Below are 19,457 nucleotides of genomic sequence, written 5' to 3'. Positions count from 1 at the left end.
CTGGATGTTGTTGGGCTGTCATGGGTGACTAACCTCTTCAACATTGCGTTGAGGTTGGGGACAGCGCCCCTGGACTGGCAGACTGGGAAAGAAGTTGCCCTGTATAAAGTTGAGCTGGAGGATTTGTTCCAACTACAGTGGGATCACACATCTCAGCCTCTTTGGGAAGACCTATGCCAGAGTACTGGAGAGGGGAGTCTGGCAGATTGACGAACATTGGCTTTAGGAGAAGCATTCTGGTTTTCGTCCTGGCCACGGAACAGCGGACCAGCTCTGCACCCTTTGCAGAGTGCTTGAGAGTTTATGGGATTTTGTCCTCGGGACCAAATGTGTTTTGCCGAACCAGGCATGTGTTTTGTGAAGCTGAGAAGCATTTAAATGTGTCCCCCACGGTGGACCCTTTGCCAGGGGTCATCCGAGTGGAGCAGGAGTTGGTCTGCATTGGCGGCATTAAGTCCGACCTGTTTCTGGTGAAAGTTGGACTCTGTCAGGGCTGCACTTCCTCACCGGTGCTGTATATTACCTTAACGGACAGGATTTCCGTGTGCAGACAAGAGCCTGAGGGGATCTGGTTTTGGGACCAGCAAATTAAATCCCTGTTTTTTGCAGATGACCTGGTTCGGCAGACCCCTCCTGCCAACACCTACAGCATGCACTAGGACAGTTCGCAGTAGAGTATTAAGCAGCCGGAATGAGAAGGCCTTGGTTTTCAACCAAAAAAGGGTGGCTTGACCCCTTCAGGATGGAGGAGAGTCTATGCTTGGTGATGGACCAAGAGTCCTGTTGATCAGTAAGAGGACAATAGAGCGGCAGATAAACAGAGCAGTCTGTTGTGGTGAAGAAGGAGCTGAGCGAAAAAGGCAAAGCACTCAATTTATGTGTTGGTCTATGTTGCTCCCCTCATCTATAGTCATGACCAAAACAAAAAGATCCGAGATACAAAATCAGCTTTCCCTGCAGGGTGGCTGGGCACTCCCTTGGACATAGGGTCATAAGCTCTGTTCATCCAGGCGTAGAGCCCATTCTCCTCCACATCAAGAGGTCTCAGCTAAGGCGCTTTGAATATCAAAAATGGCCTCTTATTCTTACAAATTTATCTAAATTCTCTTATTCCACAGCATCATTAAAAACACTTTGCCATATCTTATTAATTTTGCCTTTGTAGTTTATCCGTATTCTATATTATCTAGTAGTTAAAGGAATAGTACACCCAAAACATGATTAGCCTTCATTTTCTACTCACCCCCATGCTGAACAACACTCTGGAGTACTTTTTTGACATCTCAAATGCATCTCGAGATCTGGTAGGCTTCTTGCTGTCTGCTGACATTTAAATAATGGAGGTCTATGGTGACCGAGACAGAAAGGTCCATAAAAGTCCATAAAAAACGTGTCAATATTCCTCCATACTGCTCGTCCAATGTATTCCAAGTGTCCTGAGTGGGTAGAATCCAGAATTTACTCGAAACGAAGTCATTTAGAATGTTTTTAGAGCATAAACAGTAGTGTATAGGATTTCCTGAAAGCGCGCACATGCGCGCTCACGACGCTACGGAAGCCGGCAGACCAAACCAGATGAAAGTACGCATTCAGCGTCTGCTCCGCCAATAATGCAAGCGTAGAAGAAGAAATGTGCTGTTTACCTGTGCAAAGAAAGAAACAACGAAAGAAAAATGTCTGAGGACTTCAGTGTTGAGGAAGAGCATGAGTTCTTTGCCGAGCTGAATGCGCTGGTTTGGTCTGTCGGCTTCCGTAGCGTCGTGAGCGCGCATGTGCGCGCTTTCAGGAAATACTATACACTACTGTTTATGCTCTAAAAACATTCTAAATGACTTCGTTTCGAGTAAATTCTGGATGCTACCCACTCAGGACACTTGGAATACATTGGACGAGAAGTATGGAGGAATATTGACACGTTTTTTGTGGACTTTTATGGACCTTTCTGTCTCGGTCACCATAGACCTCCATTATTTGAATGTCAGCAGACAGCAAGAAGTCTCCCAGATCTCCAGATGCATTTGAGATATCAAAAAAGTACTCCAGAGTGTTGTTCAGCATGGGGGTGAGTAGAAAATGAAGGCTAATCATGTTTTGGGTGTACTATTCCTTTAATGTTTCCCGAATAAAGCACTAACATTAACATTTCTTTAGTTTCAAAAAAAGATAATCAGTCTCAAATACAGTTAAAGGCACATGACTGGATATTTACCTGGACAAAAAGTGCTATGATGAGGACTCCATTCTTCTTCCCCAGAGCGTCCTCTAAGGAGTTAAAGAGAGTACTGTTCCAGTGAATCAGATGGAGCTGTGCACAAAAAGACAACAAAACATAACCTGTAACCAAATGTTTATTACAAGTCTTTTACACAACAATAGTGCAAATTCATCAGATAAGTATACTTCTGTAATTTCTGTCAAGAAAAGACTGCTATACTATTAAATGCTGAAAAGTGTTAGCAAATTGGTACACGCTGATTTACCATTGAAAAAAGGAGATAGAAATTGGGACAAAAATAATTCACTGATTTCTACTGCGTACAGCTGAAACAGACACATTTGAATGCACTTTATACATTTTTTTTACTGTCTGGTATTAAATACAACAAAATTTAATTCATTTTAAAGTGTGTTGAAATTATCCAAAGGAGGAAACATACCTTTTCGGTTCATTGAACACATCTGCACATGCATTTCAGATGCAATATCTCAAATACTGAGCTATACTAAAATAGCTACATGAAAAAATCCAAATGAATTTGCCAAATGTTTTAAGAAGTAAATTGTAGATCTTTACAGTTCTAATTTTCTTTGGTTTTATTTGCTCTAATTAGTATGAAAACCCAGGGAATGTCTAGTTGTTGGAAGTCGGTTTGATAGCGACCATTACAACACCCTGATCTCTCTCTCATTGAGAGTTCTGGAAAAAAAAAAGGAACTTTGAGCAAGGTGACCCACAAAGCTGATTCAGTTATACAAGTTATGTCAGTAGGAGTGAGCTAAACTTCCAGCTAACCTTGTAAGAAGCTCATGAAGGATACTTAAGCAATTAGCCAGAAACGTTTAACTAATAGTAATTGTCGTCTATTATTATTCTGGCATTAGGCTAAAAAGAGTAACTTTGGAATCCCAACTGAGCTGTTAGAGGGGCTTGTATTAACCTTTGCTCCATTGTAAGGTAAAATTTTGCATAAGCTGATGGACAAAAAGGGGGAAATATTACTCATTCCAAGGAGAGGACTAGCTGTGAATTACTGTGAAATTTCACAGTATCTTTTCTTATTGTTGTTTTGTTTTTTTATACATTGGGTCATATTTAGTCATAGTCAAAAACACAACTGGGCAAAAAGAAAAAAAGAAAAGCACATTACAAAGGAATGCAGGTGTTGAATACAATGACCTCTAGTGGAACAAAGTTTTAATACCAACAAACTTGTTCATTTTAGGTGATTTTAGACAGCAAAAAAATTACCCACATTAGAAAACTCCCTTTGTTGAAACAGATTAGTTTTAAATGGAATGGCTCATCAAACTCGGGCCAAGAGCAAAGCAGAAATTTGCCCTGTTAAAATCCGGTTTGCACTCCAAACTAATCTAGATAGAGCAGTGCTTTTCAAACCTGGTCCTTCAAACTGTCCTGCACTGTATGCCCCTGCTTCCACACTCCTGACTTAAATAAATGGGTGAGTAGCAGGCCCCTGTTGCCCCTGGGGGCTGCTGAGAAGGGATTTATCCCTGCATCATTATATGCAGGTGTGCTGGAGCAGAGAGTCATCTAAACATACAGAACAAAAATGGGTCCTGAGGACACAGGTTGAAAACCACTGACAGTTGCTTGTGGCTAACAAAAAAAAACAAAAAAAACCAAGATGCTGCAAATAGAATATGTGCCAGTCAAAGCATCAATAACCAACAGATTTGAACAAAGTAATGCATGATAATTAAAAAATATTAGCTGCACCTAGACTTTTTTATTTTTCATACTGGTTTTGAGTTGCTCCTGCATGATTGGATTTGATTATGTTGTCAGTTTTTGGAAGGTGTTGCAGTCTGCTACCCAATGTAACCTCTTTTATGAATAAGCTCTTGTCCCACAACAGGGAAATAATTCCATAATTAACCCCTAAGCAACAATTCATTATGTCTTTTGCATCCAAAAAGATCCATCAAGTTCAGAGGGCTCTGTGTGCTTTCAGAACATGCAGCTGGAATCATGGAAACAGTGACGTCTTTTGACTTGGTTGTTTTTACCTGATTTTACGTATATATGGCTGAGCTCTGTATCACAGTGTTAATGCAAGCTGTTGAAAGCCATCCAGTTTAAATGATCTTATCATAGAAAACAGCCGCTCTGATCTCTGCTTGCAGCTATTTGCTGCTACATCAATCTGTGGTGCATTAAAGTGAAGACTCTTAAAACCATTCTGTAATATCACAAAAGTTGTTTTTAAGTTTTATGGAAAGAATGTCTGAAGATTAGTAAGACTGAGGATGCAGAAGCCCACTCTGGCTTCCTGTGCTAAAAGCTGCTAAAACCAAGACTCCTCTCTTACCTTCAAAACACGCCTGCCAAAGGGTTTTCATTTTGAAAACCCTTTTATTTATAACTCGGGCAAAATAAGTTGCAGCTAATTTACTGGCCTTTACTTTTTAAGGACTCCACATTAAAAAAAAAAAATAATCCTTAACAAATAGTAAATAAGAAACAAATATTGTTTATTAGCCACAAAAGATCTTAACATATGAAACTGCTACACAGGAACCAGTGGGCAGGTTCTACTTTATATGGCGTTGTGAAATACCTACAGAGTAAGGAACTAAAGGTTTAAAAAGGTTAAATTAGTTGTAAGGTAATGGATTGATGATTTGCATCTCTTGCTGGGTTCTTACTAATTATTACATAGTCATTATAAATTATGTACATTGTAATGCATCAGAACAGCTATTTGTTTCATAGGACAAACAGGTGTTCTGTTCAAGGACTCAACCACCCACAATGTTGTCTGCAGAGGGACAAATGCTTCAGCTGAAAGTTTAAACACATCACTACGGTATTTATACTTTCTGCTTGCTCTTTGTACCTCCATAGGGAAAGCCTTGAAGTTGACTGTGTGCTCAGATCCTCTCTGGTTCTCTTTGCCCCAGTGGAAACGAACCTCATGAAGCTCGTACTCATGATCACTAGGCAATGGACCCCCAGTAACCACTGAGAAAAGCACATAAAACCACAAAGAGATGTAAACAGGAAGCAAAGGTATAACTTAAGAAGTAGAGAAAGGAAATTGCATGCAGTTCACTTCTAACAATTAACATCAATAAAGGCATCTTTTGTCCTGTAACTATATCTTATAGTGAGGAGCGATGTCATGACTCCTAAGACCTACCTGACTTGGACTTAAGAAGGATGCGGACGGTGTGTCCATCGTTGATGACTTCACACTCTCGACACACCACGTAGTTTGGTGATAAACCAGCATCCAGAAGGGAGGGGTCATACGGGGCTTCCCTGGAGTTGAGATTAATGGGAGACTGGTACTCGCCGTTGGCTGCTGGGAAATGGAGTCCCCATTCTACACCTATGAGAGAAAACCCACAGCAAACATGAAGCTCATTGTTTGTGTGCAGGTCCTCTCATCAAGTTTAAAAAATGTCCTGAATATAATAATTATATTAAGATTAGACAGGAAAAGTAAATCCTTCACAGCTCACTCGGTCACCAGGCAGCAACATACAGACAGACAGGAAAAACTGCTGTGCACAAATTCATTCACAGAAAAAACACTAGTAACCACAAGGCAGCACTTCTAATAACTATGCCACAATGCAGCTCGCTACAGTACACAGTAGTTTGCTAAGGTTTTTAACCATCTATTTCATGATTTCTATAGATGTAATCTTTAAAGTGGTTTTAGTTTAATTGGAAAGGTCTTTGAGTGCTTTTCTCATAACCTGTCTAATTTTTATCCCCAGCAAATTATATATATTTTTTCCATTCCTCTAAGATGCTACTGACCAAACAATATTAAAATAGAGCTGAAAATTAAAAAAAAATTCAAAAAGAGAAGACAACCTTTGTACATGAAGACATCTAATCTCAAAATATAGTTGTATACTTGTTGAGGAAAATTTAAATGATCTAAGTGGCCTGATTTCCAAGACCTGTAACTTCAGGTTTTTTTTCATGGGCAACATTTTAATTAGGGCTACAGGCAAAATAAGTAAAATTTTAAACATATCTCACCAGGTTACATAAGGATAGGGGATGGCTAACCTCAAACATGCTTCAAGACCCAGGTAATTGTTGTCTTGTAGTATGAGACCTTATTGTGCATTATTAAAGTGCATTATAGGCTTAAAATGAGAAAGAAATGGACCGGGAGAGGACAAAACAAGCATCAGCTCTACAGAAATTGTCAACAACAATTCAACAACCATATTGACAGAGGACCTGAACAATCCTTTGTCAATCAGTTTTCAAAAAATACTACTTTAATTTATAAAATAATTATAATTTATTAAATAATTTAGTTGGTGCCTAGATACAATGATGTATGTCAGTCTGTTGCATGATTGAGTTCTTACACATACAGCTAAAGAAACTTTGTGTCTTCAGTTAGAAGCAGTTCTGTACAATGTTTACACTAAAAAACATTTCCCATATCAGATTTGAGTCACTTAACTGAAATATTAAAGATGCAGCTGATGTGCAAATAAAAAATATGTGTTAGGAATCCAGTTTGTGTTTTTCCTCTCTCTCCACCACCAGGCGGTGCCCTGTCCTTGTTTGGTCTTTCCTGTACACCTGCTCGTTGGTTCATTACTGGAGGAGTATTTGAGCAGTGGGCTGTCACTACCTCGACGCCAGAGTGTCTATCCTGGCTTTGTTTATCTGAGTCTTATTTGTTTTTATCTTTGCTCTTTGGCAGGAAGCCGTCCTGTGAAAACTGGATACCTGGACCTTCTCCCCCTGGAAGGAATTACAGAGATTACACTGAGCAGGGGAAAACCTCCACATCATCCGTTCAAGTCCCCATCGGAAATCCAAGTAACAGTCCGCTCCATTACTCCTCTGGGTCCAACGTATGTCTACCTGTCTGCTCTCCAACGAGTTCTCCCCTTCTCTGGATTACCCCCACACAGACTGGATTCAAGGATTGTCAAGAGCCCCCTCAAACGTGAGTCCCTCTCCAGCATTATTCAAGCCGCAGTCTAATTTCCTGCAGTCCCTGAACTGATCTCTGTGATCTCCCCTTCAGACTTCCCAGTTCCGGTTCACCAGTTAACTGAGTTCCAGATCCTACTTCTGTGTACATTACTTCAAATAAACCTGTTAAACTTTTCACCTTGTTCTCTGAGTGGTTTCTCTGCATTTGGGTCAGATTCCTTAAACCGATCATGACAATATGAATTTAACCACTAAATTTGGCAATAATTTTTCTTGAAAGATAATATTAAAAGAATCAACCCATAATCTGTGTATGGTACTGTTTAGAGATGTGTTTTTTTTTTCTAAATATATAAGAACATTTTGCTCTTTTAATTTTCTTGTACTGAGAATTACTTGTATTGATGGTCACTTGTGTAAAAGCCTAATGATAAACCAGGATTATGTTGAGTCATTATAGCACTAATGGCATGGCTGCTGTTTGTGGTCAGAGGGAGGAGTAATCCTGGCCGATGGCCACTTAAGGGAAAGATTTCATTATGTGTTTCCGAGTGCATCTTGGTGGATTCAGTCTTTCACCAAATGAGTTTCTGTTATTTGCAATATATAGAGGAAGTATCAGAGCACTTTTCACACACTGTTTGTTAAAAGAGTGTGCTATTTGTTCTGTGATCCTCCGATAAAAATAAATCCCACTGTTTACCAGAATCTCCCATGTATATATATCTATTTAAAATTAAAACCCAGTGTTTCATTTTTACCTCTTACAAGTATAATGCAAAATCCACCTTTCAAAGTTATTCCTTTATGAAAATCATGCAGTAGCCCCTTCCTCTCTCGAAAACGAACCACCATCAATGTTTAATATAAAGCACTGATTACCTGCCCTCCCCATGAGGCACCTATCTTTACCTTGCTGCACCTGCACAGTAAAAACACGCCCCCTTTCTCCTCCAACGCACAGTTATATGAGGCAGAAAACCATTTCTGTTTATAGCTGAGACAACGGGTCTTTTATAGCACCTGCTTTGAACCGTGATATGAACTGCTAATATTTTAGGCAGCATTTTAGAGGTTTTGTGGCTGCAGAATGGAATTGACTGTTCTAATCTAATGAGGAGCCTAATCAGAAGAAGTGGTAGGATACCATGCTGCAGTAGCTGCAGGGCGACATCATTAAATGGGCAGCACCCAAACAGGGAAAGGGGGCTTGAAGCAAAGATAAGTGTCTTACTTCCATGTGTCCATTCTTACTTTCATTTTATGAGATATACGGCTAGAGTTGACTTAGATGGCTTAAAGAGTGCTGTTCTGAGTGTGCCACGAATTTGAACGTACTTTGATACACGTAAACCTTTTAAAGCTGAAGTCTGTAAGTTTTTAAAAATCACTTTTTTGTCATATTGGCTAAAACTGTCCCTACGCCCAGACAGCAGTACATGTGATATGTAACCTGTGAAAAAAACTGCTTCAATTGGTCCCGCATACTGCCTGTATTTCGATCTGGAAAGAATAATTCGGGACGAGTCAAAACAACCAATCACAGCCAGAGGAGCGGCTGATGGAGTGTCAATCACAGCCCCCACCCCCCACCCCCCACCGCTTAACCTGCCGCAGCGCCCGGCTGCTGCAGTCAGGAGGACGCGCGTGGAAGTCATGGCGGAGCGACAGCCACCAGAGAAAGAGAAACTGCCCTTACTGCCCCTGCCGACAACTGCTTACACGGCAAACTTCGGTATAACCAGCATCTTATATCTAGCTGCTTGGAGGTGAGTGTTATCGCTCTTACCGGTTCACACTCCATGCCGCGTACGCTGCTTGGACGCTTGTGGTCGCATGCGGTAGCCACGCAGGTGCTGTGAGAGGGGTGGGGCTTGGAGGTGGGGCATGAGTGAAGCAGAGAGGGTGGGGGAGTGGCGTGAAACCTCTTTTTCTTCAAATTTTCAGTCGAAGTCTGCTCTCTTCTCAATGTTACAGACTGCAGCTTTAAAGGTCAGACCATTGAGGTGGTTTGTCTAGAGTCTTCTTTTCACACTCCGTTTAGAGATAAAAAGGTTCTCAGAATGACTGAAACATGCTTTCGTCTTTTAGTAGTTTTGAGTTTGAACTCTTTAATCAAAAAATGCCCAGCTGTTTTATTATTTAATCACCCACCTGAAACTGAATGTGGTGATTATATGTCTCCAGTTGGCTACAATGGTTGTGAAAAGTATGGTGCTAAAACCATGTCAACACCTTCAACAAAAAAATAACAACCTTCTCCTGTAAGAAATGAAATTTAATGGGCTTTTGGTGAATTCAGACAGATGTTTCCAAACGGATGTGAATGAACCCAAGGGTACTGTGATTTTTTTTTAGTTGTGTAGCTAGGGATGAAGGTGGCTCACAAGCACACATGATTTTTTTAATTTATTTTTTACATGGAGCCTCCTTAAATCCTGTGTTGAAATAATTTTCATGCAGTTTTGTGATTGTTCTACAGTCCATCTGTCTACTGTAATGCCTATCAAGCTTTCACTTTGTGTCTGTGAGACAGGATTTCACACTGGTTGGGACTGCGATAATGCTGAGCTCCTTTAAAACCAAATGAAACAGGTCATGGTGAAAGAAAGAGGGTCAGATAATCAAAGTGGGACATCTAACAGAAAACATAAACAGCGTAAACTAACTCAAGAGTCTGATGCAATATGTGCTATGACTGAATATGCATGAAAACCATGATACTATCAGTGACACCAAAAGTCTGGTTTCACTTCATTATAACGTAGATGCCACCGCATAGTGAGAGCAGAACAAGATGAAATGAGTTTTTGGGAATGGGAAATTAAAAAAAACATTTTTTAGAAAGCCCCCTTTGTCTCTCAAAAAAACAAGGCAAGTTTTAAAACAGTGAGAGTGTTAAGAGGGGAGAACATGCCTTTCTGCAGCAGGGACTGACGCCTTTCTCCCCAGTGAAAGGCCATTCTCGCTAAAAGGGTGGGGAGGCCGCTACATTCCCGCTCTCCGCAGCAACTAAAGCCATGACGACAGTTTTTGGGCAGCGATTCACTACAGGAAAGACTGCAAAATTCACACTGAAATCCATTCAGGTGATTTGATTGCTATTTTTATTTTTTTTTGTATTTTGTCAGTTTAAGATCTATTGGAACTCGTCCACTATCCTGAATGGTTCTGTAGAGCTCTGGTTACAAATGTGTCAGCATAGGCTGCCAAAGGCCTTTTCCCACTGGTTACAAAAACATGAACAACCAGAGGATTCTGAGATGTGTGCCAAGACAAAGTATTACATCAGTATTCAGTCCCATGCAGACTCTCCAATGAGCATGAAGGGTTATTGTTTCTGATTCTGCAGGATATTCACAATGAAAATGGACCAAAATATTACATTAGTAAAGTTCTATGAATAGCAGAATCCTTATTAATGTATTTTTCATAAACATTTCACTATTTGTTGCAAAGTTAGAACTGGAATAATGTAGTTTTAGGTGCGCTGTATAAGAAATAAGCAGATATGTACTTATAGAAGTGAACAAATCAGTAAGCATTCCCGATAAAGATGAGTAAAAAAGCCCTGAAAAGAATCAATAATATGTTAGCAAAATCCTCCACCCATCCATTTTTTTAAATGCTTGTTCATGCAGGTCATGGGGGAGCTGCTGCCTTTATCTAGCCGTTAGAAAGAGAGAAGACATCCTGAACAGGTTCCCATTCCAGCGCATAGGGACACATGAAACAAACAAGCATGTGTAACCCTGCGGTGTGGTAGGCCTGTTTCACTCACATCTTCACGCACAGTTGGTTATGCACGGGACCATTGACTGACATTTTTTCACTTTTATTGTTTCATTCTGGGATTTAAGACCTTATTTTTTTTACAAGATTTATTTCGGACATTAGAACAGACCACTGTGGTGGACATTCTCCTCAGGTGAATGATGATGAGTCAGACCTGAATTGGAACTGAATTTAATCTGAATTGTTAGTACAAATTTGAATTCATATTAAAAGGGTGCACCCAAGATATTTAGAACTGAGAATTAGAACTTGGCCAAGTATTGCTATTATTTTATTTCATTGTTGATTTTATTGTGTGTATTTTATTTTCATTATTTTGTGTTTCATACAACTGTTTTGTACAATGTTATATTTCATATCACTAAAGCCAGTTGTTCTTTAAATCCATCCAACCGCCTTTGTGTGTCATTGAAACACCCCACTATGCTCCCATAGTCGAACCTATTGGCCCATTTATCTAAAATAAAAATCTTCTTTACTGTGTTACACATGCATGCACAATCACGCCTAAGAGCTATCCAGACAGCAGTAAAAACCATGTTTGTATACATGTACACATGCATAGGGAGTACACCCAAACTTCATGCAGAAAGACCAGAGTTTTGGGATTCAAATCCAGGACCTTCTTGATGCAAGGCAATGATGGTGCAAACAGTTTCATTATCTAGCCCTGTAGCAAATTCAGAGTCTGAAGATATTAGAAATCAACCTTAATTTTATGTTTGTTCGAAGGGTAAATTGCCACACAAAGAAAGGTGATCCTCTCTCATGTTCTCTTTTGCTTCTTCAGCTGTGAAGGTTGGCGTTGTTACGGGAGGGAGTTGTTTCTACCACTTTCCTTGGATTATAATCCAGTTGAAAGACTCAATGACTATTCATTTTCACTCTTCTGGTGGAGGTTGCTGCTCATTTATTTAACATGTCCCAGTTTTTTCAAAGGTTCATAATACCATGTGCACTATAGGTTTCCAGGGCAGTCCCATTCTATCAACTGCTATCATAAATGTTTTTTTTTTCTGGAAGGACATTTGCCAGGAAAAAAAGAAAGACAAAATATCTGTGTCTATAGAGAAATTTTCCTTTGATTTTAGTTTTAAAGTCATTCGTGCAATTTTTCTTTAACAGTTTGTTATTACAGTTTCTTTTTATAATGCCCCATATAAAAACTGATTTAAATAACAGCCTCATTCAGATTCATGATGTTACAGATGTCGTGTTGCTGTTTCTTTTACCAAAGTACCAACTTTCAATATAATCTCTGATCATGACAAGTACTTTATAACCAATTAGCTCAGATTATAAAAACATGGAGTTCAGTGGGTTCATATGGGACTCTTGAGGTAATTTCCTGTCAAACAGTCGTATCTGATTCATGCATTTAAAGCAGTTTGCATGAGTAGGCATACTTACAGGAACAGTCAGAGAATTGCATCAGAGTTCATCCTTAGATGCTCAGTAAAAGCAGGAGAAAAGGGAAGAGAAAGTGAAACAGGGAAATATAACTGAATGAATTTTGCTTATGTGCAGACTATTTGAAAGTCAAGGTTTTAAAATGGGATGTGTAGAGGTGTAGTCAGAAAATATCAAGAAAGATTATTTCCACTGGTTTGCTTAAAAGTACGGCCGCTGTATTGCCTTTAAAAAGTATTTACACCCCTTGAATTTTGTGGTTTTATTATCTTACAACAACACACCTCAGAGTATATTAGTGGGATGAAAGTGATTAATGGTTTAAAAAAAAAATTCTTAATAGATATTGGGAAACTGTAGCATGTATTTGTGGTCGCCCACGCTGAGTTATGTCTCCGTTAGTTTCTTACATCTAAGTACATCAGGGCCAATCAGATCGGATGGAGGACATGTGAAAATAGCACTTGGTAAACTTTATGTATTCAGTCGGATTCTGAGCTGGATTTATGGTTCAGATTTTAATTTGGACATTTAAACACCTATAGGATTGTTTTTTATCCATTGTAGCTCTGGTTGTGTGTTAGTGTCTGTTTCAGACATTAGTCTAAAGCAGGCATCCCCAAAGTGGGTCCTCGAGTGCCGCTGTCCTGCAGGTTTAAGGTTTCCTTGTTCCAGCAAAGCAGATTTTAATTGAAAGCTGATAAACCAGCTTTTGCTCAACTGCAATCATTATAATCAGCTGTGCAAAGCAGGGAAACCTCTAAAACCTGCAGGACAGCGGCCCTCGAGGACCCACTTTGGGGATGCCTGGTCTAAAGTCTCAAACACGCTTGTGCAGCTTTAAACAGTCATTCTATCAGCTCGCATCAGCCTGCATGTTCTTCATGAAAAAAGGAAAACATTCCCACAGCAGGATGCTGCCACCACCACATTTTGCTGTATGGGTGATTTGTTTAAGGTGACAGGCAGTATCACTTTTCATTTAGATATTTTCTTGCATGTAATGAATTAGATAAGGAATGTAAGAGAAAATGGACATAATATTCGTCACAACACATTCCACTGGTTCTAATTTTTCATTATAGTCAAATCTATCTGAAATATGCGTTTTTTAACATAAACGGTGTATCATTCAATCCAGTGTGTCTGAAACTAAGTTCTAAAGAACTACTTCTGCATTCCTAATTTCTCCAACTTTCTGTCGATTTCCTTTAAACCATCTTCCTTACTTCTTTCTTTCTTATTGTTTTTGCTGACCTTCCTTTAATCTCTGTTCAACAACGCTTTTAAATTCCATCTTACTTAAATTAACTCTCAGGTCAAGAATCTATCCTTTGTTGCCGCCTTTTGGGATCTTGCCTCCAATCTCCTTTCCTTTTAAAGTGCTGCTATAGAAATGAAACTCTAATATCCAACTTTTTAATTTGTTTTAATACTCATTGCATTTCTATGGAAATGTCTAATTGTCTGTTTGATAAAATATTGAATATGCTTTTTCCAGCCTGTATCAGTTTATGTTTAAATGACGGTTTTATTTTTCCTCTCCAACCATTGAAAACACTGAAATATTTTACAGCAATGTTCCAGCGTTTTATTGTGTTGGATGTTTCTAATCATGACCCTGCAAACCAAGCCAACAGACTTCATTCAGAGCTATCTGATTAAAGAGGGCTGAATAAAAAACACTCCACACTTTTCAGATTTTACCTTTAAATACACTATAATAATTTATCTTTATCTTGTATTTTCTAAAATACCAAGCAAAAGGATATAATAATTTCTGGATACAGTGTTAGAAAATGTGAAGAAGTTCAAGGGGTGTAAAAACTTTTGCAAGGTGCTCTCAGTTCTGTTCCAACAGTTGAAACATGTCTTATTACAAAGTGACTAACCTTACAGGTAACTTAAAGAATGAGTCTGCCTATTTCACACATAGGAACTGAGAACCACAGAGACAGTGCAAACATGAGATGATGTGTGAATTTAATCCATGTATACATGAAGGCAGTGCTGCTAATAATAAATATAAACTTTTCAAAATGTTTCATGTTCAGAGTCCTCAAAAACATATTTCAGTGTCCGATGTCAGACCCCCATGACTCTGACTCTCAGCATCCCCTTACATGCATGTGGACTCCTGCTTACCTTCCTCGTAGCCCCAGTCCAGCTCATCTTTCCCAGGGACATAATCAGACTCCTCATTTACGTTGTCGGCCATGGTACCTTACAGCTCCCTCACTCTCAGACCAGTCTGTGCTCCCAGTAAGCTCTCAGAGACGCTGGTTTAAGATCATTCACTTGGAGACAAAGTCAAGTTTCTTCAGCCTGCTGAACAGATCCCTCTAATGAGTATTGTCTTTCTTTCTCTTCGTTGTGTCTTTAATTTAGTTTAACTCCACTTTCTTTCCTTTTTTAAACTATTTTTAATCCTCCTTACCTCTCTTTAGTTGCTGTCCACATAACCACTAACAGATGAGAGTAGAGCAGTCTGGCTGTTTCTCTTTCCACTGTGTTGCTCCTCCTCTTCTCTCTCACTCTCTACTCTGCTGTTATCTTTCTCTCCTTCCTCTCTTTCTCTGTTTCTTTGGAGGGTGCAGGTGTGTCTGCCCACTGCAGCCTTCATCCAAAGGAAAGGCAGATAAGAACTTCAATGTGAAACAAATGATCTGTTACAATCTTTAACAAATTTGTTTCAACCATGTAATCAACATTTTCTGTTCGCTTTCTATATTTAACCTGTTTAAGGTCTCCAGCCACTATTTTGTATGTCTCTGTGTGGGAATGCTGGCAGGAAGGTCATGCTGGTGTTTCTACTGTAGGCCACATGCAACACCCCCCTCGCCCCCCACTCCATGGGTGAAGGAAATGGCAATGCTAGAGAAAACAGAAGGCAGCAGAACGTACAGAATGAAAGGCTTGACTGTTCTCCAACCCTGATGACTTCAAGATGGACACAAAAACAAATTCTCAAATTGCCACACACACCTTTGGCAAAGGTCCTGACTGAAAAACATTCAAAAGAATAGGCTACTTTTTTCCTTTTTTTGTTGTTTTGCTTGGAAGATTTAACTGTTCTTCTTTTTCTTTGGTTCCTGTCTTTCTTTTTAATCCCCATCCTCCAGGCCTGTTATGTTAATTGCCCTACATTCTCTATCTAGATACTGTCCTTGGAGCCATTAAAAAATGAAGGCAAGATCCCTCGTTTCCTTACAGCAGACCTAAAAACAGACCATGCAATCCCAGAGCTGAGGTGCAAGACTGAACCATTAGGAAATGTATCTTTAGTCCTAAATAGACACACAGGGACTCTGTAAGGGCACATCTAAAATGTGAGAAACATTTGCAAACTTTTTTATTTCAAAATCACATTTAGTTGGTATAATCAGAAAGCATGAAGTATGATAACTGTTCTTGAACTTTGTCCAGTCATTTATTTTTCCTTAAGAAAATGTCACCCTCTGCTGGTCGATCTACAGAATGCAGGTTTATTTTTACTCAAAAAGATGGTAGGTGTCTTTTTAGTGTATAAATAGACAGGATTATAATAAGAGAATGGTTCTCATGACAGTAAGACTGAAAAACCGCTTATTGAAACGTATGTCTATTTCTAGGTGCATAAAAGGCAGCAGTAAATGATCAAATTAAGTGTAAGGAATCAAGATAAGATAATATAAGGAGGACTTCGAACACAAAAGTGGCTATAGAAAGTAGAGCAGATAAATAGAAATTAAAATCCAAATCTAATACATTGACAAACTAAAACAAGCTCCTTGCTGACATTTTTCATGTTTTTCTCAGCTACCCACTGTTAAATATATCCACCCAAAAATACTTGATGCCATACAGTGCTTATACAATGTCTGTTAAAAATATAAAGGATTTAATAGATGGGTAGAGTTTTAATAAGGAATAAAGAAAAAAAAAAAGACCAGATCCGCTGATGAGTGATGCTCCATATCAGCGGAAAAACAGTCAGTCAGATGTGGAATTAATTAAATCATGTAGGCAGCAGAAGAGTAACCATGGAGCTTTTGGCCTGATTGCTGCCCCCCACCCCCGAATGTTACCCATATATGGTTAACTTAGGGTCTGTATAGCTAAGAGAATTTGATGAAAGGGTAAATCACCTCCACTTATTTTAGCAGTCTCATTAAAATTATAGATCTGGAAAAAATCAGAAAGCATTCTCAATAAACAAAAATAGTGAAACAATACGAAAAAGGATGTTGTTAATAAATAATAATAATAATAAAAAAATACTACAATGTTAGTGACAAAAAAAATGAAAATTAATTCATAACCATTTTTATTGTTGGAGGTCAGCAAAGTGGTAGGCTATAGTAGGGAAGTTGTAAGCTACCTTGACCTCTAGAAGCTCTTCTTTGATGTCACTTTGATTTTATGCTTGGATGTTGAAAAGCATATCCAAAAACATTTAATTATAGATTTTGAAAAAATTAAACCTTTTTTCTTTTTCTTGTTCTACTGCATTTCGCACCATATTTATTTATTTGCACTGCACGAAACCTTTCCATATCAATGCCTTTTGCACCATAACTTTAAACTGGTTTGTTTACATTCATTTCAAATAAAATATAAATAGTAATGTTCATTTCACTGTTGTAAGCTGCTCATTCACTGTTGAAAAGCTGTGTGCGTCGATGTTTTGTTTTTTATACACTGTGTTTACAAAATGATAATAAAGTTTGTCTAAGAAAGCTGGGAGGAATCCTTCAAAATGGGACATACAATGTTGAGCAGTTTTTCACGGCGAGACTTTGAATGGAATTCAAAAATGCATTTTTTTATTTTACCCAGCAACACATCAAACTATAGTAAAATGTCTGACAAGTGCTGGAGGGGCTGCTTCCTGACAGGAGGCTATTGGCATATATTCTGAGATTGTCCCAGAATTAAACAATATTGGGACGATGTAAGGAAAAATATAGAAATTATATGTAAAGAAAAACTTAATCTGGATTTGCAAATATTTTTTGCTGGTGGATGTTACCCAAAACACTGTCTGCTAAAAATAACAAAATAATTCAAATACTTACTACAGTAGCAAAAGGGCTCTAGTTAAAGCCGCAACCCCTAAGCAGACATATTTGGTTGGAAAGCGTTAAAGAGGTGATGGGAATGGAAAAAATTATAGCGAAATTACAGTTTAAAAGTAAAATGTTTTAAGAAATATGGGCACCTGTACTTCTGGAGACAGAAAAACCATAACTACCTTAGAGCTTTAACTATTTTTCATTTATTGAATTGATATGAATACAGAATGTTTATGAATGAATATTATATTAAGTTGTTCTCTTTTAACTTTTCACTTTGTACTGTCACTTTTAAGATTGTGTGTTTTTTTGTTTTGTTTTTTGGGTGAGGGGATCGTTGTGTAATTTCTTTGTCTCACCAGAGAAAAGAAAGGGAGGGATGAAAAAGAAGAAAAAAACTTAATGTTGATTGATATATGTGTGTGTTTCTTGTTATTGGGTTATTGTGTCTAGTTCTGGTAATTTACTTTGTATTTATGTAGCAGAACATTTAAGAGAAGGTGGAGGGGGAAATATATAAAATATGAAATTCTGTAAAGATGTGCTTCAGGCCCTTTCCTAACAAAAATAAAAAATAATCTTTAAAAAAATGAAGTATGGTCAGTATGCAAGGAGCAAAACCAGAGCATAAACCCTCCTAAGTCTGTCCGACAATTTTAAAAATATTTGAAACAACATATGGATAAAACATTTTATTTATTAAACAATATTTTATTTCCGGTTCATTCTGAAACCAGTTTAAATATGGGTTTTTGTTAAAGAATTATTAAATCTCATCTCAATTTAAATATCATAGGATAAACATTAGCAGGGAATGTCTTTGCTTCTTAAACACATATTTAAATTATTTAATTATAGTATTTAAAAAATAAATATAGACACATTGAAAAATCTGGCAGTTTAATTGGCAGCCTGCATTAATTATTTTAGGAAGAATATTTTAAGGACATTTATGTTTCTATTTCAATCTGGATAACAAAAACATTGTCTGATCAACTGGATTCTGTTATGAAATTCTCATTTGGAATAGAAAAAAGTCCAGAAATGAAGGAAATGTTCCTGCAATGGCTGAAATGTCAGGGAGGAAAGGGAGTACCCTGTTATTATGACGTTATTACTGACCGTGTAATGTAACTGTTCTGGATGTCCACTTTGGTTTTAATTAATAATTGTCATGGAAACTCACTCTGAGGTCATTCTCCCAAGCCCTTTTCAAATGGTCTATATAGGGGGAAGTCACACACCGACTGGAGAGGGATGGAGGATGAAAACTGTTATCTCTCCTCTTTAAAAGCACTATTTTATTCTGCTCTTTTCCATGCACAGCTACAGACTTAGAATCCAGTGGTCTATTGCACTGTTAGATCTGGTCCCACATAAGGAAAGGACTATGGATGAGCAGACAGGTCAGATAGAAAAGGATCAAGGAGGATGGCCTTGGTGGCCATTAATGCTAAAAAATATATATATTTTCAGTCTACTCCTATAGGCTATGTGTCAATCATAAAGGAGTGAGTGAGATGGCCAGCAGCACAATATGCTTCACTTTGTGACCTATGGTTTGGATACTGATTGTGTTGGAAACAGAAATATTTTAAGAGGAGATCAGATATGTCTTACTTAACTTGGCAATGTTCTATAGATTACATCGTATGGAATAAATAATAATTTATTTTTTTGATACATTGATACCAGGATGTCCTCTGGAATTTGGTTGTTTTGTTTTCTAAAGTTTGTGTTTTTGTATATCACACGAGAAAGGCTTAAAAGGCAAAAATTAGAAAATAGGATCCTCTTGTGGAATGCAGTAACCATGGCAACGTGTAAAAGATGCTGAACGACTCACTCTTTTAACAATATATCTACTGTTGAAGTCTTCTGCTAATACCAGTGAAACTTTTTAATGTTGATGCTTATATTTAAGCAATTTAAAGAGCGATAAACCACTTAATTTAGTCTACTTCTTTGATTGAATCCTCATGCATTGGCATAAATTTTTAGTGCAAGTTTCCGAGCATACCGTGAAGTTATCAAAT

General features: G+C 38.2%; 1 protein-coding gene across 1 annotated transcript in view; it reads right to left on the bottom strand.

Moving 5' to 3' along the window:
* ca8 (carbonic anhydrase VIII) overlaps window positions 1-15,021 on the bottom strand; it is a 29,700-nt gene extending 14,679 nt beyond the window's left edge. The window contains exons 1-5 of the mRNA XM_038271575.1: window positions 14,805-15,021; window positions 14,513-14,695; window positions 5,382-5,573; window positions 5,079-5,203; window positions 2,210-2,305 (exon numbers count right to left, since the gene is read on the bottom strand). Coding sequence (XP_038127503.1) covers window positions 2,210-2,305; window positions 5,079-5,203; window positions 5,382-5,573; window positions 14,513-14,585 — 486 coding nt within the window. The 5' untranslated portion in view covers window positions 14,586-14,695; window positions 14,805-15,021. The remainder of the gene's footprint in view (window positions 1-2,209; window positions 2,306-5,078; window positions 5,204-5,381; window positions 5,574-14,512; window positions 14,696-14,804) is intronic.
* Between the last annotated feature and the right edge of the window lie 4,436 nt (window positions 15,022-19,457).

The sequence above is a fragment of the Cyprinodon tularosa genome, unplaced genomic scaffold, assembly GCF_016077235.1.
Source record: "Cyprinodon tularosa strain WSP-4 unplaced genomic scaffold, ASM1607723v1 ctg12, whole genome shotgun sequence".
Taxonomy (NCBI): domain Eukaryota; kingdom Metazoa; phylum Chordata; class Actinopteri; order Cyprinodontiformes; family Cyprinodontidae; genus Cyprinodon; species Cyprinodon tularosa.
This window is presented reverse-complemented; position numbering and strand designations above follow the sequence as displayed.